We start from the raw sequence: 27,420 nt of genomic DNA, 5'->3' as shown, positions 1-27,420 counted from the left end.
CACATCGTACCGGTTTACAAGGAACAAGCGGAAGGCCAGGAGAAACGGCGCAACCATTCCATGAAACGCTTGGTATAACATTAGAATGCATTTAGATAACGTATGATTAACATTTGATAATATATGAGAAAAGAACGGTAAACATGGTCTTAATATGCGGAAGGTAAAAGACTTTGAGATTAACAACTAAAGGAAGGTAGATAGGATATAATTGTGGAGGCTTAGGGGGAAGGGATAAATTTGTTGTAGGGGATTTATATAAAGAGGGGATATATTTGCTAACTTGTTCTTATCGGGGAACTGCCATTCATTGCCTCTCTGCAATTACAGAAACATCTTTGCTGCCTTGAACAATCTGAATTCTTGTTTCATTGTAAGACGGCACTGGGTCAATGTGTGAGGCATTTTACCCACAGACATAAAATGGGAGAAAATGTTTAAAGGGCAATTTTCAAATCCACACATCAGAGTGGATCTAGTGAAGCTTGGGGAATATTCTAGAGTCTGGCAGCTAAGATAGAATGGGAAAAGTTGCAGCCAAGCTTTTTGGCAGCAAAAAAACCAAGGGAGTGGTATATTGTAGAGGCGTGAAATAAGAGTGGAATATGGGGGCAATTGTATCTGCTGATCTCAAGTTGGGCCGAACAAGTGAATAAGGCAAGGGTGAAAGCCAGAAAGATGCATGGATACAAGGAAAGAGGACTGATCAGCAGAAAAAAGGAGTTCATATTGCTTCTATAGAAATACTGTGTACAATTCTGAAGACTGTAAGGAGCATATTCAGCCTCAATTAGCCAGTTTTGACATATACAGCTAAATGGCAATGACTGAATATTTGCCTGAGATTAGTGACCCCTGTTTAGGTAGTTAGCCAGCTAAGGTTGGGTCAGATTGGGGCATAATGGGGAGGATAAGTTATCCAACTAATTACGATACTCAGAGTTAGCTAGTTAACTTGTCCGGCTAACTCCAAATGTTAGCAGGATAGACCTATCTGCCTAACATTTAGATAGTGTGGTATATTCAGTGGCGTGGTATCCTGGTAAGTTAGCAGGATAGACCTGTCTGTGTATTCAGTGGCATGGTATCCTGGTAAGTTAGCAGGATAGACCTGTCTGTATATTCAGTGGCGTGGTATCCTGGTAAGTTAGCAGGATAGACCTGTCTATGTATTCAGTGGCATGGTATCCTGGTAAGTTAGCAGGATAGACCTGTCTGTGTATTCAGTGGCATGGTATCCTGGTAAGTTAGCAGGATAGACCTGTCTGTATATTCAGTGGCGTGGTATCCTGGTAAGTTAGCAGGATAGACCTGTCTATGTATTCAGTGGCGTGGTATCCTGGTAAGTTAGCAGGATAGACCTGTCTGTGTATTCAGTGGCATGGTATCCTGGTAAGTTAGCAGGATAGACCTGTCTGTGTATTCAGTGGCCTGGTATCCTGGTAAGTTAGCAGGATAGACCTGTCTTTGTATTCAGTGGCCTGGTATCCTGGTAAGTTAGCAGGATAGACCTGTCTTTGTATTCAGTGGCCTGGTATCCTGGTAAGTTAGCAGGATAGACCTGTCTTTGTATTCAGTGGCCTGGTATCCTGGTAAGTTAGCAGGATAGACCTGTCTGTGTATTCAGTGGCCTGGTATCCTGGTAAGTTAGCAGGATAGACCTGTCTGTGTACTCAGTGGCCTGGTATCCTGGTAAGTTAGCAGGATAGACCTGTCTGTGTACTCAGTGGCCTGGTATCCTGGTAAGTTAGCAGGATAGACCTGTCTGTGTATTCAGTGGCCTGGTATCCTGGTAAGTTAGCAGGATAGACCTGTCTGTGTATTCAGTGGCCTGGTATCCTGGTAAGTTAGCAGGATAGACCTGTCTGTGTATTCAGTGGCCTGGTATCCTGGTAAGTTAGCAGGATAGACCTGTCTGTGTATTCAGTGGCCTGGTATCCTGGTAAGTTAGCAGGATAGACCTGTCTGTGTATTCAGTGGCCTGGTATCCTGGTAAGTTAGCAGGATAGACCTGTCTGTGTATTCAGTGGCCTGGTATCCTGGTAAGTTAGCAGGATAGACCTGTCTGTGTATTCAGTGGCCTGGTATCCTGGTAAGTTAGCAGGATAGACCTGTCTGTATATTCAGTGGCCTGGTATCCTGGTAAGTTAGCAGGATAGACCTGTCTGTGTATTCAGTGGCCTGGTATCCTGGTAAGTTAGCAGGATAGACCTGTCTGTGTATTCAGTGGCCTGGTATCCTGGTAAGTTAGCAGGATAGACCTGTCTGTGTATTCAGTGGCCTGGTATCCTGGTAAGTTAACTGGACAGGTTTATCTGACTAACTAGCTGAGTTGCATAACAATTTAATATGGACCTCCACATCTTCAGAAACAGAATGGAAGCAGTCCAGAGGTGGCTATTAAAATGGCTAGTGGTCTTTGATCTAAAGAATACGAGGATAGACTTAAAGATGTAAACATGTACACCCTAGAGGAACGACGAGAGGGGGGAGATGTGATAGAGACATTCAAATACCTGCAAGCTGTCAATGCACAGGAAAGGAGGCTGTAGAATGAGGGGTCATGGGATGAGGCTGAAGGGGGGAGACTGAGGAGTAATCGTAGGAAATATACATTTACAGAGAGGGTGCTGGATGCATGAAACGGCCTCCCAGTGAGCGTGATGAAGACTGGGGCTGAGCAGAAGGGATCTCCGAGGGAGCGGGAGGGATTGAAAAGTTAGTCATGTGCTCCTTTTTCTGTCATCGTGTTTCTGGTTACACAGGTAACGTTCACTTCTCGAAGGGAAAGGATGGGCAGACGCTTCCTCTGGAAATTGCCCCAGGATAAAGTAACCCCAGAGAATAATAATAAGCCCCTGAGCCTGCCTCATGAAGCCTCTTAGAACCCAGGCCTCTCTGCCCTTCCTGCTATTGGAAGTCTCTCAGAGTCAGCCTTAGGCTGTGATTAGTTGAAGTTACTATTGAAGAATTCATGGCTTTTTTAAATTAAACTTGGTATAGTCTGTGTGAAACTCATCTCCCTGGCCCTCAGCCTCCTCTTGCACTCCTGTTGCTCATGGCAGGAAGTCCCTCTCACTTCTGCTGACTCTGCTTCTTACTGATCAGGTTTCAGCACGGCAGGATCTCTGTGGGAGTGTAAATAATCCTTGTGCTAGGTCTCTGCCAGTCACAGGGAAGTGATGGAGCGCACGTTAATGAGGGAAGCCCAGGAGAGGTGGCGAGCTTCCAGAGGCTTGAGTCACTCCTTCCAGTCTGATTCAGTTTCCTTATATTTTCAGGTTGGATTTTGTCTACGACCTCTTTGAAAATGTCTCCAGTAGGAACAGTGAAGAAGTTGTGAAAATGGGGACCCAGAGGCGCAACCCTACAGTCAGCTCTCAGTTCAGGGTAAAGGACTGGATGAGGATGGAATTGCAGTAGCTGAGTGTGCGACTTGCACAATCAGTGCATGCCTTGCACTAGTGCCCTAGCAATTACTCATTACACACACACACACATACACACATACACACATACACACATACACACATACACACATACACACATACACACATACACACATACACATACATACACATACATACACATACATACACATACATACACACACAGATACATACACATACATACACATACATACACACACAGATACATACACACACACACACACACACACCCCCCACCACCAGACAAGAATAGGTGCAGTGTGATGGGAGGTTGGATCTTTTTATGGTGAGACTGCGTGTCACTATGGTGTTCACATCAGCACTTAGTTTTACTATGTGCTTATTTGTTATTTTTTATACAAATCTCACTGATAACTTTATAAACAATATGAATTGCAAGAGAGACTTACATGTAAATTTACATTCATACATGTATTCAAAGGACAAGGCAAATGAAATTCATCAAATAATTTTATATTAGAATACACTTTGTAACCAGATCTTTTTTGGCACTTCTATAACATTTTACCTAGTTTAAATATTTAATGTTACTAATGTGCCTTTTTGTAAACCATTGTGATGTTAAATAACTTAACGATGGCATAGAAAAGATTTTAAATAAATAAATATCCCTAACGAGGAGGAATGTGTGACACTGCAGGATAACAGGTGTAGATTTTCATAGTGTGAGTGTACAGTACTGTGATGTTGGGAGAGCTATAGCTTTTCTTATACTATGTGTTCACTGAACTGTTGTCGATACATACATTTTCCAACAGGGTGGATATGTGTGTCAGTGCAGTGTAATGGATGTATAAATTTCCCTATAGGGGGGTGTGGGTATTATTGCAATGTGGTGGATGTATCAACTTCCCTATGGGGGTGTGTGTGTATTATTGCAGTGTGGTGGATGTATCAACTTCCCTATGGGGGGGTGTGTGTATTATTGCAGTGTGGGATGTATAAATTTCCCTATGGGGGTGGGTGGGTGTTATTGCAGTGTGGAGGATATATACATTTTCCAAGGGGGAATGTGTGTATTACTGCAATGTGGTGGATATATAAATTGGGGATGAGTGTGCTACTGCAGTGTGGTGGATGTATACATTTCCCTATAGGGGGATGTGTGTATTACTGCAGTGTGGTGGATGTATACATTTCCCTATAGGGGGATGTGTGTATTACTGCAGTGTGGTGGATGTATACATTTCCCTATGGGGGATGTGTGTATTACTGCAGTGTGGTGGATGTATACATTTCCCTATAGGGGGATGTGTGTATTACTGTAGTGTGGTGGATGTATACATTTCCCTTTAGGGGGATGTGTGTATTACTGCAGTGTGGTGGATGTAGGTGTGCTAATCGACAATAAACTGAACTTCAAAGCCCACATCAATAAAACCACCAAAGACTGCTTCTATAAACTGCAAGTTTTAAAAAGGATAAGACCACTCTTCCACGCCAAAGACTTCAGAACCATCCTCCAAGCCCTCATTTTCTCTAAATTGGACTACTGCAACTCCACTTTACTTGGCCTCCCCGCCTCATACACAAAACCGCTCCAAATGGTTCAAAACGCAGCAGCCCGACTACTAACAAACACCAAGAAAAGAGACCACATCTCCCCAGTCCTACAAGACCTCCACTGGTTACCAATTCATTTCAGAGTCATTTACAAATCCATCACCTTGATATACAAAATCATTCACCAACACACCATAATCGACCTACAAATTCCTCCCCGTTTACACAAATCCACAAGACCGACCAGGGAAGCCTACAGAGGATGCCTCCTTGTTCCACCCACCAAAACTACTAATCACAGCACCTTGAGAGACCGAGCCTTTTCCACAGCAGGCCCACCGTTATGGAACTCCATCCCTCCAGATCTCAGAAATGAACCTTGCCTCCTAACCTTTCGGAAAAGACTCAAGACATGGCTTTTCAGGCAAGCCTTCCCGAACTCCACCTAACACGCACCATCAATAATCTCTCTGCTTAGAAGCTGTATATAGTGGACTCCATATTTATATTGTACACTTGTATATAATTAACCTCCTCTATCTCTCTTTATTTCTTACAATCCCAGTTCATTAGCCCTTGTTAATTGTAACTGCATCTCTTCATCACGTTTATTTATGTTTTTGGTTGTATTTTTCGCACCCCTGTTTTCTGTAAACCGACATGATGTGAACGAGTTCTTGAATGCCGGTATAAAAAAACCTTAAATAAATGTATACATTTCCCTATGTGGGGATGTGTGTATTACTGCAGTGTGGTGGATATATACATTTCCCTATGTGGGGATGTGTGGTTACTGCAGTGTGGTGGATGTATAAATTTCCATATGGGGGGATGTGTGGTTACTGCAATAGATAAAAATATATATTTTGCTGATTTGAGTTGGAATATTGTTATTTATTTACTTATTTATTTAAGGCTTTTCTATACCGGCATTCATGATACAATCATATCATGCCGGTTTACAAATAACAGGGGTGTATAATAACTTTGTTCTTTTTACTTATTATTGCTGCTATTCCTTGTTACTTTTGATGTATGAATTTGGGCTTTCTCACTCTGCATTCTTGATTTCAGGACTCTCTGCATTCTCTGATGACTAAACTCAGCACCTCTAATCCATTTTTCATCCGTTGCATCAAACCAAACCTGGATAAGGTGCGTCTTACCTGATAAGATAATAATGAATACTTTGGCCAGAATATAGCATGGCCTGTTACTGTGTGTGTTAATTTGGGTGGGGGGAGTTTGCTTTGTATCATATCTCAGATCCTTCATGTTCCTGTCTCACCATGGAGCGATATAGAGGCATTATGACATTTTCCGTTTTATTCACCATTCCCTTCCTAATAATTCCTAACATTCTATTTGCTTTTTTGACTGCTGCAACACACTGAGCCGATGATTTTAAAGTATTATCCACTATGACACCTAGATCTCTTTCCTGGGTGGTAGCTCCTAATATGGAACCTAACATTGTGTAATTATAGCATGGGTTATTTTTCCCTATATGCATCACCTTGCACTTATCCACATTAAATTTCATCTGCCATTTCGATGCCCAATCTTCCAGTCTTGCAAGGTCCTCCTGCAATTTATCACAGTCTGCTTGTGATTTAACTACTCTGAACAATTTTGTATCATCTGCAAATTTGATAACCTCACTCGTCGTATTCCTTTCCAGATCATTTATAAATATATTGAAAAGCACCGGTCCAAGTACAGATCCCTGAGGCACTCCACTGTTTACCCTTTTCCACTGAGAAAATTGACCATTTAATGCTACTCTCTGTTTCCTGTCTTTTAGCCAGTTTGTAATCCACGAAAGGACATCGCCTCCTATCCCATGACTTTTTACTTTTCCTAGAAGCCTCTCATGAGGGACTTTGTCGAACACCTTCTGAAAATCCAAATACACTACATCTACCGGTTCACCTTTATCCACATGTTTATTAACCCCTTCAAAAAAATGAAGCAGATTTGTTAGGCAAGACTTCCCCTGGGTAAATCCATGCTGACTGTATTCCATTAAACCATGTCTTTCTATATGCTCTACGATTTTGATCTTTGGAATAGTTTCCACTATTTTTCCCGGCACTGAAGTCAGGCTCCCATTCACATCCTCCCAAATCCCAGGCAGACTCCTATTTATGCATGCACATTCATCCCTCCCAGGCAGACTCCCATTCACACACACACACATACATGCACGCATCCAGGCAGGCAGGGTCCATGGGGCCTTTTATTTCTCCTCCACTGCTGCTGCCACCCTCTGCGTCCACGTGGTAGGAGCAATGGATGGCTGGTGCTATCCTTTGCTCCTCCTACCATGTAACAGGGGCTGACCAATGGCACCGGTAGCCCCTCTGACATAGTAAGGGCAAAGGCTATCAGCGCCATTTTGATTATTGGCAGCCGACGGCCCGAGTGCAAGAGATTACTCCCAGACCCCCGCTGGACCACCAGGGACTTTTGGCAAGTCTTGGGGGACCCTCCTGACCCCCACAAGACTTGCTAAAAGTCCAGTGGGGGTCCGGGAGCAACCTCCTGCACTCGGACCGTCGGCTGCCAGTATTCAAAATGGTGCCGATAGCCTTTGCCCTCACTATGTCACAGGGGCCGAATGTATGGAGGGGTACTGAAGAGCAACTTAATGCATTCATGCAATGGATCAATTCACTGGATCATAATTTGAAGTTTACACATAATCAGCGTAAGGAGCATATTGCTTTTTTGGATGTGGTTGTGATCATTGCGGGAGATACTCTACATACCACGGTCAATAGAAAATCTACCGACTGCAACAATCTATTACGATATGAGAGTTACCATCCAGTAGGATTTAAGCAGGGTCTTCCTGTATCTGTTTTTCCGTATCCGTCGAATTTGTGCAAGCCTTGCAGAATTTAAAATACAGGCTGATCTGCTCACCCAAAGATTCCTTGAGAGAGGTTACTCAAGAAAAGTAGTAACCTGGGCGTATAAGAGGGCAAGGTATAGTGACAGAGAAGCGCTATTGCAATATAAGCCAAATAGAGAATTAAATAGACTTACATGTGTCCTCCCACAAAGTACATCCACTTCAGCCATCAGGCAATCCATTAAGAGACATTGGCATGTTGTAGCATTACATGAATATTTGGTAGAAGAACCATTAATAACTACTAAGAGGGGACGGAATATCCGTGATCAAATAGTGCATGCACAAGTGAAAGTACGCAACACGCATGGTAAGGGACAACATAAGAAATGTACTACCATTGAAGGCGCTACATGGATCCATCCAACAACAGCCTATACAGTGCATAGGAATAATGATACAGATTGCACTGGCACATCAGTTATATATGCAATTGTATGCCCCTGTTTAAAGGTCTATGTGGGACGGACCAGCAGAGCTATAAAAGCCCGTATCATGGAACATCGATCAAGACTGAACACTCACAGTAACAGCACCAATAGTCCAACATTGTGTGGAAAAAACCACACATTCGATCAACTAAGGTGGACAGTGATTGACAGCTTTGAAGAAGAGAGTCAGTTTAACGTTACTAAATCGCCGGGAAAAAGCATGGATTTTTAAATTACGTACGGAACAGCCCTCTGGACTTAATGAACAACTGGATTGGATGTGTTTAGTATAGAGCCCTCTGATTGGTAGCACTGGTATTCCATGGGTCCCTTTTAAAGGAAACAGGAAGTGTTTAATGGAAGATAACAGTCTGTCAGCGTCGGGTGGAGGCACTGTGCGAGCACCGTCTAAGGAGGTACAGCAATTTCAGTTGCAAGACAACGTTTCAAACAAAAGAAGAAAGATTTCCTGAGGAAGGCATTTCATACCGAAATTTGTACAAGTCGGAACATTGTAACATCATCATCGGGGATAGTGTTGAAGAACGTTGTAACCATTGGGAATTTCCAAAGCGCAAGTTAAGTAAATATTTAAAAACTAAAACAGGAATATTGCAACATTAACATCGGGGATTGTGCTGAAGAGCATTCGTAATTATTGGGGACTTTCAAAGCGAAAGTTAAGTAAACATTTAAAAGCTATAACAACATAAGCAATTGTTTAGGCTACACTGACGGTGATAAAAATTAAGAGGTGTGCACACACGAAAACATTTAAAAAAAAAAGGAAAATTAAGTCACAATTTATAAGTAATGGTCAAATGTTGATGCAAACTTAAAATTTTAAAAGATTTGTTTGAATAAAAAATGGAGGTTGGAGGGTAGTTAATGATTAAATTAAAGGAGGCAACATGGAGAGTGCCTTATAAAATCTATGAAACCACCACCCATTCTCACAACAAATTTAGATGTTGGTAAAAAGTTCAAGTAAGGCAACAACATTAGTTGGAAAGATATATTGTTCAGGGAGTATTGTGAGATATTTTCAATGTCATTCGTTTATCCACTTCTTCCATTTTATTTTTACAAGTAGATATCAATTTATTATTTTCAATCGCTTGAATTTTTATATTCACGGTTGCCGCCGACAGAATTTTTATGGCGCCTTCAATAGAACTTAGCATTGACCATAAGAAACATAAGAACATAAGAAAATGCCATACTGGGTCAGACCAAGGGTCCATCAAGCCCAGCATCCTGTTTCCAACAGTGGCCAATCCAGGCCATAAGAACCTGGCAAGTACCCAAAAACTAAGTCTATTCCATGTAACCATTGCTAATGGCAGTGGCTATTCTCTAAGTGAACTTAATAGCAGGTAATGGACTTTTCCTCCAAGAACTTATCCAATCCTTTTTTTAAACACAGCTATACTAACTGCACGAACCACATTCTCTGGCAACAAATTCCAGAGTTTAATTGTGCGTTGAGTAAAAAAGAACTTTCTCCGATTAGTTTTAAATGTGCCCCATGCTAACTTCATGGAGTGTCCCCTAGTCCTTCTACTATCCGAAAGAGTAAATAACCGATTCACATCTACCCGTTCTAGACCTCTCATGATTTTAAACACCTCTATCATATCCCACCTCAGTCGTCTCTTCTCCAAGCTGAAAAGTCCTAACCTCTTTAGTCTTTCCTCATAGGGGAGTTGTTCCATTCCCCTTATCATTTTGGTAGCCCTTCTCTGTACCTTCTCCATCGCAATTATATCTTTTTTGAGATGCGGCGACCAGAATTGTACACAGTATTCAAGGTGCGGTCTCACCATGGAGCGATACAGAGGCATTATGACATTTTCCGTTTTATTCATCATTCCCTTTCTAATAATTCCCAACATTCTGTTTGCTTTTTTGACTGCCGCAGCACACTGAACCGACGATTTCAATGTGTTATCCACTATGACACCTAGATCTCTTTCTTGGGTTGTAGCACCTAATATGGAACCCAACATCGTGTAATTATAGCATGGGTTATTTTTCCCTATATGCATCACCTTGCACTTATCTACATTAAATTTCATCTGCCATTTGGATGCCCAATTTTCCAGTCTCACAAGGTCTTCCTGCAATTTATCACAATCTGCTTGTGATTGAACTACTCTGAACAATTTTGTGTCATCTGCAAATTTGATTATCTCACTCGTCGTATTTCTTTCCAGATCATTTATAAATATATTGAACAGTAAGGGTCCCAATACAGATCCCTGAGGCACTCCACTGTCCACTCCCTTCCACTGAGAAAATTGCCCATTTAATCCTACTCTCTGTTTCCTGACTTTTAGCCAGTTTGCAATCCACGAAAGGACATCGCCACCTATCCCATGACTTTTTACTTTTCCTAGAAGCCTCTCATGAGGAACTTTGTCAAACGCCTTCTGAAAATCCAAGTATACTATATCTACCAGTTCACCTTTATCCACATGTTTATTAACTCCTTCAAAAAAGTGAAGCAGATTTGTGAGGCAAGACTTGCCCTGGGTAAAGCCATGCTGACTTTGTTCCATTAAACCATGTCTTTCTATATATTCTGTGATTTTGATGTTTAGAACACTTTCCACTATTTTTCCTGGCACTGAAGTCAGGCTAACCGGTCTGTAGTTTCCCGGATCACCCCTGGAGCCCTTTTTAAATATTGGGGTTACATTTGCTATCCTCCAGTCTTCAGGTACAATGGATGATTTTAATGATAGGTCACACGTTTTAACTTCCAAGGCATGACTCCCCTGGTTCCTCTTCCTCCTTTTCCCCAACATCTACCTCAAAGGCAAGCATGACTGAGTTCATGAACCACCAGCAGTTCCTCTGTACTGTGCTACTTAGCTATGAGGTTAATGGCTTACTCCATGATACAAACATATCCTACTGGACTGCTGGATCATCCAAGTGCAGCCATAGATAGTCAGGAAGTCATCTGCCTTCTCTGTGGTGGTCTGCGTGCTCCAGCAGAATGACTGGCATCTCCCAGGCCACTCTGCCTTAGTGCTGTGCCCCTCATCCTATACCTTCAGATCCTTGTGCCTCTCAGCCTTGCTGCTGTGCTCAGATCTTACACATTTATACTTGTAACTTATTTCTGCCTGCATCTTCCTGGCACACCCCAGCTCTTACACTGAGGACGTCTTGCCAGTCTGGGCTGCTGCTTTGCTCCTCTCCCATGCTTTTGAATTCTTTATCTTGATACCACTCTTTCTGGTTCTTGGTCCCTTTATCTGTCCCTTGTGATTCTTTCTGAGTCATTCCCCCTTCATGGTGCCTTAGGGTCCTGATGCCACTTTTAGTGCCACTTTGCCTCTTGTGATGCCATCAGCTGCTCATGACCCCATAGCTGGGCTGGCGTCCTCTTTCTGAACCTTGAGCTGCTCTTCCTCCTCTCACTTTGTCTCTTGTGATGCCATCAGCTGCTCATGGCCCCACAGCTGGGCTGGCGTGTCCTTTCTGAACCTTGAGCTGCTCTTCCTCCTCTCACTTTCTCTTGTGATGCCATCAGCTGCTCATGGCCCCATAGCTGGGCTGGCGTCCTCTTTCTGAACCTTGAGCTGCTCTTCCTCCTCTCACTTTGTCTCTTGTGATGCCATCAGCTGCTCATGGCCCCACAGCTGGGCTGGCGTCCTCTTTCTGAACCTTGAGCTGCTCTTCCTCCTCTCACTTTGTCTCTTGTGATGCCATCAGCTGCTCATGACTCCATAGCTGGGCTGGCGTCCTCTTTCTGAACCTTGAGCTGCTCTTCCTCCTCTCACTCACATTGCATTAGAGACCTCCTGCCAGTCCCGTAAGCCTCGTTCCCCTTTGCGGAGCCTTAGGCTACTTTATGCCAGGTTTTTTAAGCCACTTTGCAATTTTGTAAAGTACCATGTGACCCTGTCCCCTTTTCATTACTATTGATATAAAATTCACCATTCGAGAGCCTTTTATAGACTGTAATCATTCTTCCATATGTTTTAATGGAAAACGAATGAAACCAATAAGCAAATAAATAATTTAATTTTTGTTTGCAAACTAATATGGAACCGTAACATGGAATAGACTTAGTGTTTGGGTACTTGCCAGGTTCTTATGTCCTGGATTGTCCACTGTTGGAAACAGGATGCTGGGCTTGATGGACCCTTGGTCTGACCTAGTATGGCATGTTCTTATGTACTGAAAATCCAGACAGATGATATCAATCGGCTCTCTGCCACGCTTCAAAAACTCTAATAGATTTCTAAAGCATGACTTTCCTTTTGTAAATCCATGCTCGCCCTTCTCAGTTAATGTGTGTCTAACCATATGCCCAGCTCCGTGTTGTTGCCCTGCTTGGCCCTTGCAGGTGAGCTGGACTGACCACTGCTGACATCAATGCCCCGTTGTCTTCCTCAGCATGGCGTGTCTTTTCTTCCTCTCTTCTTACCCAGATACCACCTGTGTTTCATCTCTTATCCTGTAGGCGCCTGACACCTTTAACCCAGAAATAGTTGTAAATCAGCTCCGGTACTCTGGGATATTGGAAACAGTGAAGATTCGGAGAGCAGGCTTCCCAGTACGGAGACTATTCCAGGACTTTTACAGCAGGTAAGAGGCAGTGCACAGAGAGCTGCAGACTGGGGCCTTCGTTGGCAGCTGAAAGCCCTGTGAGAATCGAGAGACTGGGAACAAATGAGGGCTGATGTGCATCCTGGAATAAATATTAAGATGCAGCATCTTTTGCATGACTCTAAGAACAGGACTGGGTGATTAGAAGACGTGAGGAGGGGGAGAGATCAGAACACGCGTGCTATAGCTGCAGTCAGAGGAGGCGATCCCCGTGGGGAGAGATCAGAACACGCGTGCTATAGCTGCATTCAGAGGAGGCGTTCCCCGTGGGGAGGGGGAGAGATCAGAACACGCGTGCTATAGCTGCATTCAGAGGAGGCGATCTCCGTGAGGAGGGGGAGAGATCAGAACACGCGTGCTATAGCTGCATTCAGAGGAGGCGTTCCCCGTGGGGAGGGGGAGGGATCAGAACACGCGTGCTATAGCTGCATTCAGAGGAGGCGATCTCCGTGAGGAGGGGGAGAGATCAGAACACGCGTGCTATAGCTGCATTCAGAGGAGGCGTTCCCCGTGGGGAGGGGGAGGGATCAGAACACGCGTGCTATAGCTGCATTCAGAGGAAGCGTTCCCTGTGGGGAGGGGGAGAGATCAGAACACGCGTGCTATAGCTGCATTCAGAGGAGGCGTTCCCCGTGGGGAGGGGGAGAGATCAGAACACGCGTGCTATAGCTGCATTCAGAGGAGGCGTTCCCCGTGGGGAGGGGGAGGGATCAGAACACGCATGCTATAGCTGCATTCAGAGGAAGCGTTCCCCGTGGGGAGGGGGAGAGATCAGAACACGCGTGCTATAGCTGCATTCAGAGGAGGCGTTCCCCGTGGGGAGGGGGAGAGATCAGAACACGCGTGCTATAGCTGCATTCAGAGGAGGCGTTCCCCGTGGGGAGAGATCAGAACACGCGTGCTATAGCTGCATTCAGAGGAGGCGTTCCCCGTGGGGAGGGGGAGGGATCAGAACACGCGTGCTATAGCTGCATTCAGAGGAAGCGTTCCCCGTGGGGAGGGGGAGGGATCAGAACACGCGTGCTATAGCTGCATTCAGAGGAGGCGTTCCCCGTGGGGAGGGGGAGAGATCAGAACACGCGTACTATAGCTGCATTCAGAGGAGGTGTTCCCCGTGGGGAGGGGGAGGGATCAGAACACGCGTGCTATAGTTGGCCAGGAGAAGAGAAGGAAGCATTTATATTTATTTACTTTTTTTTATACTGCTATTCAAATAATATCATATCTTATAATAAACATAAACAACATAAAACAATTTAAATACAGCATATCTAAAATCCTAAAACAATAGCAAATAATATATAATCAGTAAAAACTATAAAATTAGCCATATGTTACTAGGGTTAAATTTAATTAAAGACATCTTCTATAGGATCCATGTAAGAAAAAACTGAAGACTTGGCTCTTTGAGCAGGCGTTTGCAAGCTGACGTCACCCCCTCTTCCCTCCCCATTCCTTCTGGTAATGTTTAGATGTGTTTAATTAAATTTACTGTAGTAACATACATATAGTGATAACCCTCCCCTCCTCTCCCCCCTTCTCTCCTCTCTTCTCTCCTCTCCCCTCTTCTCTCCTCTCCCCCTTCTCTCCTCTCCCCCCTCACACACTGTCCAGGAGAAGAGAAGGAAACATTTATAATCCTCCTCTCTCTTTTTCTCCCCCTCCCCTCCCCCTCACACTGTCAAGGAAAAGAGGAAGTAGTTTTGTCTCTCCCCTTCATTTCTAACCCAGTTTATTCCTTAAGGCCCTCCCATTACCTACTCAACTTGATTTTAAATTCCTATGTGCCAAGTACTTGCCTAATCCCCCAATCAAAAAGTCACTGAGATTTCCTTGACGCCTTCTCCCTTCTGAATGCCCCACCACAGATACTGTAAGTTGCTAAAGTCCTTGCTGATTATGACGATTTATTTCCTTGTAGGGATGTGCAGAGGGACGCCATACGTTGCATTCGTGATTCGGATTCGTCGGGGAGCAGATACGTTGCATTCGGCCGTATGGCACCCCGATGCGTTAATATGGCAATTTCTATTCGTGTCCCAGCTAAAATTAAAATTAACTACAACCCCCCACCCTCCTGACCCCTCCCAAGACTTACAAAAACTCCCTGGTGGTCCAGCGGGGAGTCCGAGAGCCATCCCCTGCACTCACACCCTCGGTGCCGGTTTCATCATGGCGCTGATAGCCTTTGTCACAGGGGCTACCGGTGCCATTGGTCAGCCCCTGTCACACGGTAGGAGCACAAGATGGCGCCGATGGCCATGTGACAGGGGCTGACCAATGGCACCGGTAGCCCCTGTGACAAAGGCTATCGGCGCCATGATGAAACCGGCACCAAGGGTGTGAGTGCAGGGGATGGCTCTCGGACCCCCCGCTGGACCACCAGGGAGTTTTGGTAAGTCTTGGGGGGGGGGGGGGGGTTCAGGAGGGTGTGGGGTTTGTTTAAATTTTTATTTAGGTGGCCGTATAATTCGGCGAAGATTCGTGTATTCGTGGGGAATCGCGATACGTTTTGCTTCCCCACGAATACTATGAATAGTGCAATATACGTTGCGGATCACCAGTACGGCGAAAACGAATGCACACCCCTATTTCCTTGTACCACCATCATGGTAATGCACATGTTGGATTGTTTCCACCACATCTTCCTTGGACCTCTTTCCCTCTGCTACCTGTGATTTTACAAATCTGAGTTTGGTTACTTCATAGGTACAAGATGCTCATGAAAAATCAGAGTTCCCCAGAAGATCTGAGCCTGTGGTGTGCAACCGTTCTCCAGTCCTGCGACAGCAGCAGGCAAGACTGGCAGCTGGGCAAAAGCAAGGTGCGTTCCCAGAGCCGTCTGAAGTGCATGGGTGCATGTAGGGGGCAAAAGCAAGGTGCGTTCCCAGAGCAGTCTGAAGGGCATGGGAGCATGTAGGGGGCAAAAGCAAGGTGCGTTCCCAGAGCAGTCTGAAGGGCATGGGTGCATGTAGGGGGCAAAATCAAGGTGCGTTCCCAGAGCCGTCTGAAGGGCATGGGTGCATGTAGGGGGCAAAAGCAAGGTGCGTTCCCAGAGCAGTCTGAAGGGCATGGGTGCATGTAGGGGGCAAAAGCAAGGTGCGTTCCCAGAGCAGTCTGAAGGGCATGGGTGCATGCAGGGGGCAAAAGCAAGGTGCGTTCCCAGAGCCGTCTGAAGGGGGATGAAGGGCATGGGTGCATGTAGGGGGCAAAAGCAAGGTGCGTTCCCAGAGCTGTCTGAAGGGGGATGAAGGGCATGGGTGCATGTAGGGGGCAAAAGCAAGGTGCGTTCCCAGAGCAGTCTGAAGGGGGATGAAGGGCATGGGTGCATGTAGGGGGCAAAAGCAAGGTGCGTTCCCAGAGCCGTCTGAAGGGCATGGGAGCATGTAGGGGGCAAAAGCAAGGTGCGTTCCCTGAGCAGTCTGAAGGGCATGAGTACATGAAGGGGGCAAAAGCAAGGTGCGTTCCCAGAGCCGTCTGAAGGGGGATGAAGGGCATGGGTGCATGTAGGGGGCAAAAGCAAGGTGCGTTCCCAGAGCAGTCTGAAGGGCATGGGTGCATGTAGGGGGCAAAAGCAAGGTGCGTTCCCAGAGCCGTCTGAAGGGCATGGGTGCATGTAGGGGGCAAAAGCAAGGTGCGTTCCCAGAGCCGTCTGAAGGGGGATGAAGGGCATGGGTGCATGTAGGGGGCAAAAGCAAGGTGCGTTCCCAGAGCCGTCTGAAGGGCATGGGTGCATGTAGGGGGCAAAAGCAAGGTGCGTTCCCAGAGCAGTCTGAAGGGCATGGGTGCATGTAGGGGGCAAAAGCAAGGTGCGTTCCCAGAGCAGTCTGAAGGGCATGGGAGCATGTAGGGGGCAAAAGCAAGGTGCGTTCCCAGAGCCGTCTGAAGGGGGATGAAGGGCATGGGTGCATGTAGGGGGCAAAAGCAAGGTGCGTTCCCACAGCTGTCTGAAGGGGGATGAAGGGCATGGGTGCATGTAGGAGGCAAAAGCAAGGTGCGTTCCCAGAGCCATCTGAAGGGCATGGGTGCATGTAGGGGGCAAAAGCAAGGTGCGTTCCCAGAGCAGTCTGAAGGGGGATGAAGGGCATGGGTGCATGTAGGGGGCAAAAGCAAGGTGCGTTCCCAGAGCCGTCTGAAGGGCATGGGAGCATGTAGGGGGCAAAAGCAAGGTGCGTTCCCTGAGCAGTCTGAAGGGGGATGAAGGGCATGGGTGCATGTAGGGGGCAAAAGCAAGGTGCGTTCCCAGAGCCGTCTGAAGGGGGATGAAGGGCATGGGTGCATGTAAGGGGCAAAAGCAAGGTGCGTTCCCAGAGCTGTCTGAAGGGGGATGAAGAGCATGGGTGCATGTAGGGGGCAAAAGCAAGGTGCGTTCCCAGAGCCGTCTGAAGGGCATGGGTGCATGTAGGGGGCAAAAGCAAGGTGCGTTCCCAGAGCCGTCTGAAGGGCATGGGTGCATGTAGGGGGCAAAAGTAAGGTGCGTTCCCAGAGCAGTCTGAAGGGGGATGAAGGGCATGGGAGCATGTAGGGGGCAAAAGCAAGGTGCGTTCCCAGAGCCGTCTGAAGGGGGATGAAGGGCATGGGTGCATGTAGGGGGCAAAAGCAAGGTGCGTTCCCAGAGCACTCTGAAGGGGGATGAAGGGCATGGGTGCATGTAGGGGGCAAAAGCAAGGTGCGTTCCCAGAGCACTCTGAAGGGGGATGAAGGGCATGGGTGCATGTAGGGGGCAAAAGCAAGGTGCGTTCCCAGAGCCGTCTGAAGGGGGATGAAGGGCATGGGTGCATGTAGGGGGCAAAAGCAAGGTGCGTTCCCAGAGCCGTCTGAAGGGCATGGGTGCATGTAGGGGGCAAAAGCAAGGTGCGTTCCCAGAGCCGTCTGAAGGGGGATGAAGGGCATGGGAGCATGTAGGGGGCAAAAGCAAGGTGCGTTCCCAGAGCCGTCTGAAGGGCATGGGAGCATGTAGGGGGCAAAAGCAAGGTGCGTTCCCAGAGCCGTCTGAAGGGGGATGAAGGGCATGGGAGCATGTAGGGGGCAAAAGCAAGGTGCGTTCCCAGAGCTGTCTGAAGGGGGATGAAGGGCATGGGAGCATGTAGGGGGCAAAAGCAAGGTGCGTTCCCAGAGCCGTCTGAAGGGCATGGGTGCATGTAGGGGGCAAAAGCAAGGTGCGTTCCCAGAGCCGTCTGAAGGGGGATGAAGGGCATGGGTGCATGTAGGGGGCAAAAGCAAGGTGCGTTCCCAGAGCCGTCTGAAGGGCATGGGTGCATGTAGGGGGCAAAAGCAAGGTGCGTTCCCAGAGCAGTCTGAAGGGCATGGGTGCATGTAGGGGGCAAAAGCAAGGTGCGTTCCCAGAGCCGTCTGAAGGGCATGGGAGCATGTAGGGGGCAAAAGCAAGGTGCGTTCCCAGAGCCGTCTGAAGGGGGATGAAGGGCATGGGTGCATGTAGGGGGCAAAAGCAAGGTGTGTTCCCAGAGCCGTCTGAAGGGCATGGGTGCATGTAGGGGGCAAAAGCAAGGTGCGTTCCCAGAGCCGTCTGACGGGCATGGGAGCATGTAGGGGGTAAAAGCAAGGTGCGTTCCCAGAGCTATCTGAAGGGCATGGGTGCATGTAGGGGGCAAAAGCAAGGTGCGTTCCCAGAGCCGTCTGAAGGGCATGGGAGCATGAAGGGGGCAAAAGCAAGGTGCGTTCCCAGAGCAGTCTGAAGGGCATGGGAGCATGTAGGGGGCAAAAGCAAGGTGCGTTCCCAGAGCCGTCTGAAGGGCATGGGAGCATGTAGGGGGCAAAAGCAAGGTGCGTTCCCAGAGCCGTCTGAAGGGGGATGAAGGGCATGGGTGCATGTAGGGGGCAAAAGCAAGGTGCGTTCCCAGAGCCGTCTGAAGGGGGATGAAGGGCATGGGTGCATGTAGGGGGCAAAAGCAAGGTGCGTTCCCAGAGCAGTCTGAAGGGGGATGAAGGGCATGGGTGCATGTAGGGGGCAAAAGCAAGGTGCGTTCCCAGAGCCGTCTGAAGGGGGATGAAGGGCATGGGTGCATGTAGGGGGCAAAAGCAAGGTGCGTTCCCAGAGCCGTCTGAAGGGCATGGGAGCATGTAGGGGGCAAAAGCAAGGTGCGTTCCCAGAGCCGTCTGAAGTGCATGGGTGCATGTAGGGGGCAAAAGCAAGGTGCGTTCCCAGAGCCGTCTGAAGGGCATGGGTGCATGTAGGGGGCAAAAGCAAGGTGCGTTCCCAGAGCCGTCTGAAGGGCATGGGAGCATGTAGGGGGCAAAAGCAAGGTGCGTTCCCAGAGCCGTCTGAAGGGGGATGAAGGGCATGGGTGCATGTAGGGGGCAAAAGCAAGGTGCGTTCCCAGAGCCGTCTGAAGGGGGATGAAGGGCATGGGTGCATGTAGGGGGCAAAAGCAAGGTGCGTTCCCAGAGCCGTCTGAAGGGCATGGGTGCATGTAGGGGGCAAAAGCAAGGTGCGTTCCCAGAGCCGTCTGAAGGGCATGGGAGCATGTAGGGGGCAAAAGCAAGGTGCGTTCCCAGAGCCGTCTGAAGGGGGATGAAGGGCATGGGTGCATGTAGGGGCAAAAGCAAGGTGCGTTCCCAGAGCAGTCTGAAGGGCATGGGTGCATGTAGGGGGCAAAAGCAAGGTGCGTTCCCAGAGCAGTCTGAAGGGCATGGGTGCATGTAGGGGGCAAAAGCAAGGTGCGTTCCCAGAGCAGTCTGAAGGGCATGGGTGCATGTAGGGGGGCAAAAGCAAGGTGCGTTCCCAGAGCCGTCTGAAGGGGGATGAAGGGCATGGGTGCATGTAGGGGCAAAAGCAAGGTGCGTTCCCAGAGCAGTCTGAAGGGCATGGGTGCATGTAGGGGGCAAAAGAAAGGTGCGTTCCCAGAGCCATCTGAAGGGGGATGAAGGGCATGGGTGCATGTAGGAGGCAAAAGCAAGGTGCATTCCCAGAGCCGTCTGAAGGGCATGGGTGCATGTAGGGGGCAAAAGCAAGGTGTGTTCCCAGAGCCGTCTGAAGGGCATGGGAGCATGTAGGGGGCAAAAGCAAGGTGCGTTCCCAGAGCTGTCTGAAGGGCATGGGTGCATGTAGGGGGCAAAAGCAAGGTGCTTTCCCAGAGCCGTCTGAAGGGCATGGGAGCATGAAGGGGGCAAAAGCAAGGTGCGTTCCCAGAGCCGTCTGAAGGGGGATGAAGGGCATGGGTGCTTGTAGGGAAGGAACTGGAGAGAGGGCAAAGGCCGTGGATGGAATGAGGGTGAATGACAGGAACATAATAAAATGCCACACTGGGTCAGACTAAGGGTCCATCAAGCCCTGCATCCTGTTTCCAACAGAGTTAGACTGCAGGGCAGGAAGAGAAGAGACACCAGACTGAAGGGGAAGAGGATATGGGGAGTAAGAGAGAGATTTTGGAAAGGTTATAGGATATAAGGAGAGGTGGTGGAAAGAATAAGAGGACTATGGACATTTCAGGAAGTGAATGAGAGGTTTGGGAGTGGTGAAGGAGGAAAGGAGAAAGAGTTATGGGGAGGTTGCTGATGGTGGTGGGGAGAGTTAGGGAGGTGTGAAAGCTGAAGGGGGGCGAAAAAGAAGTTTGGACATTTGTAGAGGAGTTAGGGAGGAGTGTGGCGAGACCTCAGGTAATGTGGGGGGCACTTCAGCAGATTGCATGGGCCCCATGGTCCTTAACGTCTTCCTGCTGTAGGAAGGAGGAGCTTGCGCGTAGTGGGGACGTAAGGGAAATGTGCTGGGCTTGTAGGAGGGAGTAAGACAAATTTTGGGGAGTGGTAGGAATGGAGAAAATAAGGTTTTGAGGGATGTGTGGGTGGCTGAGAGTGAGGGGTGTGGGATCATAAGGGAGGGAGGGAGAGTATGGTCCCGGTAACAGGTATTTTTATGATATCGAGTTATTTTATTTCTGTTATTGTATGTGTTTTATCTGTGATGATTATGTATTTTTTATTAAAAAAATGTTATATTGTGAACCTCTATGATTCTTCCAGAATATCGGTATAATAAATAAATAGACAGTAACGAAGCTGTATTTTCAAATGATCTGGAAAGTGGAATGTAAAACTGTATGCCATCAGCATACATGAAGATAGCATGTAGATATTGAATAGCATTGCTGAGAGGCTGAGCCTTGAGGGACACCTGTATCACACTGGAAAGTGTCAGATATATGGTTGTCTAGTTTGACTTGCAATCTTCTGATAGATAGAAATGAAGAGAACCATCTGAGGACCCTGCCATCCATCCCAGTGTTTCTCATCTGATGGCATAACAGGTTATGGTTCACAGTGTCGATGGAGGCCGTTAAGTCAATTAGCACAAGACAATAAGATTCATCTTTGTCAAGCCCTCATAAAACAGTCCGTTAATGAGAAAAGTGATGTCCAGTTGAGTGGTTCCTGAATCCAAATTGATTTGGGGAGAGAATATTTTGATCATTTACAAGCTGGGATAACACTGCTTTCTCAATAAACTTTGCTAGAAAAGACAAGTTGGATATTGGACGATAGTTGTCCCGATCATCAGTTCAATCAATCATATTTTTTAGGATGGCTTCTTTATCCCTGCTTGTTTTAACTCATTTGGAACAGTTCCTTCTGATAGAGACAGATTAACTAATCTTGTGATTGTCTGAATGTTAACCCCATGTACATGTTTCAAGGAACTGGCTGGAATTGGGTCACGAGGGTGAATGGCAGGTTTAATTTTAGTAATGATTTGGCTAATCTCCAGCCTCGATACACTGTCAAACATGTACCACTTAACCATGCCATTCAGATCTTCAGGTGCTTTTGTTGGAGAGCAGATAGGGAATTGTGTTTTCAAATTATTTATGTTGTCTAAGAATGCGGGGGCATATTCATTGCAAGCAGCCTTTGTGAAATTGTAGTTTCTCAAGATGGAAGATGTGGGGTCTTTAATTAAATTTTTAACAACCTCGAAGAGCAGTTTAGAATTAAATATAAACTCGTGAATCTTTTTAGCACAGTAATCTTTTTTTTTTTTTTGCTTTGTTGGTTAGTGTATGGGATTTGGTAAGGAAAGATTTGTGTTTTCCTAAGGATTCAGTAGATGGACATTTCCACCATTGTTTCTCTAATTTTCTAATGTTCTGTTTAGTGCTTCTTAATTCATAAGAACATAAGAAATTGCCATGCTGGGTCAGACCAAGGGTCCATCAAGCCCAGCATCCTGTTTCCAAAAGAGGCCAAACCAGGCCACAAGAACCTGGCAAGTACCCAAACACCAAGAAGATCCCATGTTACTGATGCAATTAATAGCAGTGGCTATTCCCTAAGTAAAATTGATTAATAGCCATTAATGGACTTCTCCTCCAAGAACTTATCCAAACCTTTTTTGAACCCAGCTACACTAACTGCACTAACCACATCCTCTGGCAACAAATTCCAGAGTTTAATTGTGCATTGAGTGAAAAAGAACTTTCTCCGATTAGTCTTAAATGTGTTACTTGCTAACTTCATGGAGTGCCCCCTAGTCCTTCTATTATCTGAAAGTGTAAATAACCGATTCACATCTACCCGTTCTAGACCTCTCATGATCTTAAAGACCTCTATCATATCCCCTCTCAGCCGTCTCTTCTTCAAGCTGAACAGCCCTAAGCTCTTTAGTCTTTCCTCATAGGGGAGCTGTTCCATCCACTTTATCATTTTGGTTGCCCTTCTCTGTACCTTCTCCATCGCAATTATATCTTTTTTAATTTAATCTTTATTGAGTTTCTTAAACATTTTTCAATGAAAAAAGAAATAAGGAATTTTGGTTTACAATACCAAACAAAACATTATCCAGGAAATAATACAAAGAAGGAAAAAGTTTCAAATGTAAACACAAATACAGTCCACATTATTGGGAGGACTTACATTAGTAATCTAAATTAATAGGAAAATTACCAACTAAACATGGTTATTGTGGAGATATATATATCTTTAACCCTTATTTTTCCAATAAGAGTCGTTACAAACTTTCTCAACCTTCTTTATCAGCAAGAAAAACTTCTAAATGTGTTGGCTCCAGGAAGAGAAACTTATTTTTATTAAACATAATCAAGCATCTGCAAGGAAATTTCAGAAAGAATGTACCAGGGCTTTATATGTCTGGTGACCAAGAGACCTTGTAAAGGCAACCAGGAAGTGACTAAGCAGCCCTTTTGTAGAGCATCCAGCAATGACATCATCGGACACTGAGAGGTGCAGGCGCGGCATTCAGCCACAAGATGACCTGAGGCATCTCTCTGCTGCGAGAAGCAGCTGCATCAGAAGTCGATGGCGCTTTCCTGCCGCGGACTGGCATTGGTTGAGTGAAGCCACTGTGGGTCCTTCGTGTGGGTGATGAGCCTAACACAATGTGACGAGGCTCTGGCTGAGGCCAGAGGGATGCTGGGCTGCTTCGAGAGAGGCATGACCAGCAGGAAAAAGGAAGACATAATGCCCCTGTGTAGATCCTTGGTGAGGCTGCAATCTGCCATGATTCACAAGAGCCTAAGGGCGCGCGCGGCGTGGCCCCAAGTGATGTACCAGCAGCGGCTCAAATCTCAGGGGCGTCCCCCTGAGATGATGTCATCCGTACCGGATATATAAGGTCTCAGAAATCGCTTACTATCAAGTTAGCAAAGGAAGGGTTACTCTACCTAAGCTGCTCTGCCTCCTCGGACTTACCAGGGCTTCCTGCATCTTGGGGGGGGCCTCGCTCTCTTTGTTTTTCAGGTCACAGTCAGGAACCGGTTCTCGCTCCTCGAGGGCCTATGCTCCTGGACTGGTTGCTGAATACTTATTGTACCTGGAATTCATCGCTGCCTACAATACCAGTGAGTTACTCACTCTCTCTCAGAGCTTTCCCTGGAACCAGGTACTCGTTCCTCGAGGGCCTATGTTCCTGGACTGGTTGCTGAATACTTATTGTACCTGGAATTCATCGCTGCCTACAATACCAGTGAGTTACTCACTCTCTCTCAGAACTTTCCCTGGAACCAGGTACTCGCTCCTCGAGGGCCTATGTTCCTGGACTGGTTGCTGAATACTTATTGTACCTGGAATTCATCGCTGCCTACAATACCAGTGAGTTACCATCTCTCTCAGAGCTTTCCCTGGAACCAGGTACTCGCTCCTCGAGGGCCTATGTTCCTGGACTGGTTGCTGAATACTTATTGTACCTGGAATTCATCGCTGCCTACTACACCAGTGAGTTACCATCTCTCTCTCGGAGCTTTCCCTGGAACCAGGTACTCGCTCCTCGAGGGCCTATACATTCCAGCTCCTGGGCTGTTTCTAGAGACTACAGTGTGAGTGTTATCATCAAGGACCTGCTCCTGAACTCTGCATACCCTGCCTACTCACTATATTCAGTTTCTCTACAGCTCAGCCATCCTGGGATCGCTGTTCCAGTGCCTGAGGGACTACAGCCCAGCCGGGCTCTTCCAGCTCACTACTGCCACCTCTGGTGGTTCTCAAGAACTGTTTAATAAAAGATCTAGTGTGTGTCTGTCTCCATACTCTGAGCCTGACCGGTGGCCCCTCTCGGGATCATCCCCCGGGGGCGTGGTCATCTGCCACCTGCCCAAGGATCCACCCACAACTGTCTCAAACACAAACACACCCAGAGCCTGCGACATCGACGGACGAGCTGCCTGTGCGTGAAGAGCAGGAACTGCTGGCAAAGCACCCGCCACCGAAGTATTGAGCTCAGGAGCAACCCTTGGTGCGCTGGCCATGGTATTCGCTGAGGCTGGGTGATTCCTCCAACTCTCATGGTTAGAAGGGCTGGGCTGTTCAGCATCATCGAAACTGGGTCCCCTCCGCACTCCAGGCAGGAAAAAAGAAACAGAACCCCCTCGCTGTCCCACCTACTTGTCCCCTGGAGAATCCCGGTGCCTGCACCTGATTCCTGCCAATATTGAAATGTGTGGCAGAGGCCGTGTCTCCAGGACAAAGAGAGAGACGGGCATGGACCCCCCAGGAGAGGAAAAAACAGGAGCAGCAGAGGCAACTGAAGCACCAGATCCCTCCGCCGTGGCCCAGCCTCTTCCTTGAAATCCGGGGTTAGTGTAAGCAAAAGCCCTTGCCCCTGAGAAACTGAGCTGAAGGCTGATAAACAGGCGTTGAGAGGGGAGGTATAAGATTAAACGCCTCTGCAGCAGTAGGGAGAGGGTGACCTGTGGAAAGAGATTCATTCATCAGCACAGACTGCCCAGGAAGAGCCCGAACCCCTGCCCCAACCTCTCCTCCAGTAATCTGATCCCCAGCTGTGCCGCAACCAGCAACAGCGAAACCCCTGGAAGCAGGAATCGTGCCCCCAGCCCCATAGGAGAGAGAAAAAGTGGCAGCCCCAGAGCTAGCAGGGGTATTAGGGTAGGACAAATCCACTTGGTGTCTTTGCCCTTGCCTATTTACGCCTCTACCGGTAACAATGATCCCGAGGGGCGAGCAGGGGAAGGAACATGTGAAGTCCCAGCACCCAGCCCCCGAAGCAGGAGGAGGGTATCGCTCCGAGGGAGGAGCAGTGAACACTGCTACCCATAAAGAAAAAATTGCAACACAGCCAGCAAAATTTAATCCCACCTGGAGAGAGAGCCCCAAATGTGCTCACGATTCTAAAGTTACATTACTGCCGCCAGGCACCAGTAGGCCTCAAACCCCCCCCCCCCCCCCCCCCCCGAACGCCCCACCTACGATCAGGGTGGCTGTACCTGCACATCGGCTCCGCCCCTTTTTAAACCCATTTGAATTGTGATGACGCGGCATGGCCAACCACCACGCCATGGCCACATCAGCGCAGGGGGGGGGCGGGCCAGGATGCATTTCCCGACTCCCCCCCTCACCCCCACCCCGCACATGCATCCAACTGGAGGAGCCCGGCTGGCACCCACATTATCATGGGCCCAGCGAGACAGGTTCCCCGGCCCTTCCATTACATCCAGGAACTTTGTCTCTAACATGTCCTGATGTTACATTTACCCAGTCAATTTTGGGGTAATTGAAATCTCCCATTATTATTGCACTGCCAAATTGGTTAGCTTCCCTGATTTCTCTTAGCATTTCATCATCTGTCTGACCATTTTGTCCAGGTGGACGGTAGTATACTCCTATCACTATACTCTTACCCAACACACATGGGATTTCTACCCATATAGATTCAACTGAGCATTTAGTCTCTTGTATGATCTTTATCCTGTTGGACTCTATACCCTCCCGGACATAAAGTGCCACACCCCCACCAAGCACTGTCCCATTGGTTATCCTCCTTCCACCAAGTCTCTGTGATGCCAATTATGTCAATCTCATCATTTGCTGCTATACACTCTAACTCTCCCATCTTACTTCTTAGACTTCTGGCATTGGCATACGGACATTTCAAAGTGTGTTTTTTGTTTGTATTAACAACCCTGCTTTTCAGTTGTTAGGGATAATTTGGAAATCATTAGCTTCGGTGATTTTTTACATATAAGCACATGGACTATGTTTGTATTTATTGGAACCTGTCTGTTGGGATGCCCTAACTCTCCTGTTTCATTAGTATCCTTCAAGGATACATTTCTCCGAACCATGCACTGCTGAGCAACTGTCGGCTTTCCCCCTTGTTCTAGTTTAAAAGCTGCTCTATCTCCTTTTTGAAAGTTAGTGCCAGCAGCTTGTTCCACTCTGGTTAAGGTGGAGCCCATCCTTTCGGAAAAGTCTCCCCCTTCCCCAAACGTTTCCCCAGTTCCTAACAAAACTGAATCCCTCTTCCCTGCACCATCGTCTCATCCACGCATTGAGACTCTGGAGCTCTGCCTGCCTCTGGGGACCTGCGCGTGGAACAGGGAGCATTTCAGAGAATGCTACCCTGGAGGTTCTGGATTTCAGCTTCCTACCTAAGAGCCTAAATTTGGCTTCCAGAACCTCCCTCCCACATTTTCCTATGTCATTGGTGCCCACATGCATCACAACAGCTGGCTCAACAGCTATCGAACACGTAACACATTATATAATTATGTGTTGTGCTGATTATGTAAAGTAAAATGCTCTTTAGAATGGGAGGTCATGATGTGAAGCTCTGTAGCGCACGGGAGTGGGAGGGCATGAGCAGAAGCAACGTTGGAAAATATTTCTTCCTTGAAAAGGTTGGTGGATGCATGAATTGGATTCCCACTGGAGGTAGAGGAGAGAGACAGAAACAGAATTCAGGAAAGCCCTGGAGGGTCCCTAGTGGTGAGGAGGTAAAGTGGCAGCCAGGGATTGGCCAAGGTTATGTGGTGTTTCTCAAAAAGTGAGACGAGCTAGTCCGGATTGACCTAGCGTTCCATATCTGCTGGACTGAGACACAATTTGGCTCTTTTCCATGCTATAGGGCTTTCTTTTTAGTAATGTTGAGAAGAGCTATGTAAAGGTATTGATGCTTGAAAGCAAATCCGCTAAGCTAATTATCACATGAACATATGGTACACACAGGTGACATCTGCATTACCCACCCACAGGTGTCCCCGGAAAAGTA

General features: G+C 47.3%; 1 protein-coding gene across 1 annotated transcript in view; it reads left to right on the top strand.

Moving 5' to 3' along the window:
• LOC115093339 (unconventional myosin-X-like) overlaps nt 1–27,420 on the top strand; it is a 556,890-nt gene that overhangs the window by 143,599 nt on the left and 385,871 nt on the right. The window contains exons 17-20 of the mRNA XM_029604967.1: nt 3,282–3,390; nt 6,048–6,128; nt 12,802–12,926; nt 15,657–15,771. Of these exons, the coding sequence (XP_029460827.1) occupies nt 3,282–3,390; nt 6,048–6,128; nt 12,802–12,926; nt 15,657–15,771 (430 nt within the window). The remainder of the gene's footprint in view (nt 1–3,281; nt 3,391–6,047; nt 6,129–12,801; nt 12,927–15,656; nt 15,772–27,420) is intronic.

Source organism: Rhinatrema bivittatum, chromosome 6, assembly GCF_901001135.1.
Source record: "Rhinatrema bivittatum chromosome 6, aRhiBiv1.1, whole genome shotgun sequence".
NCBI lineage: Eukaryota > Metazoa > Chordata > Amphibia > Gymnophiona > Rhinatrematidae > Rhinatrema > Rhinatrema bivittatum.
The sequence above is the reverse complement of the archived record's forward strand: the minus strand, read 5'-3'. Positions and strand labels throughout refer to the sequence as shown.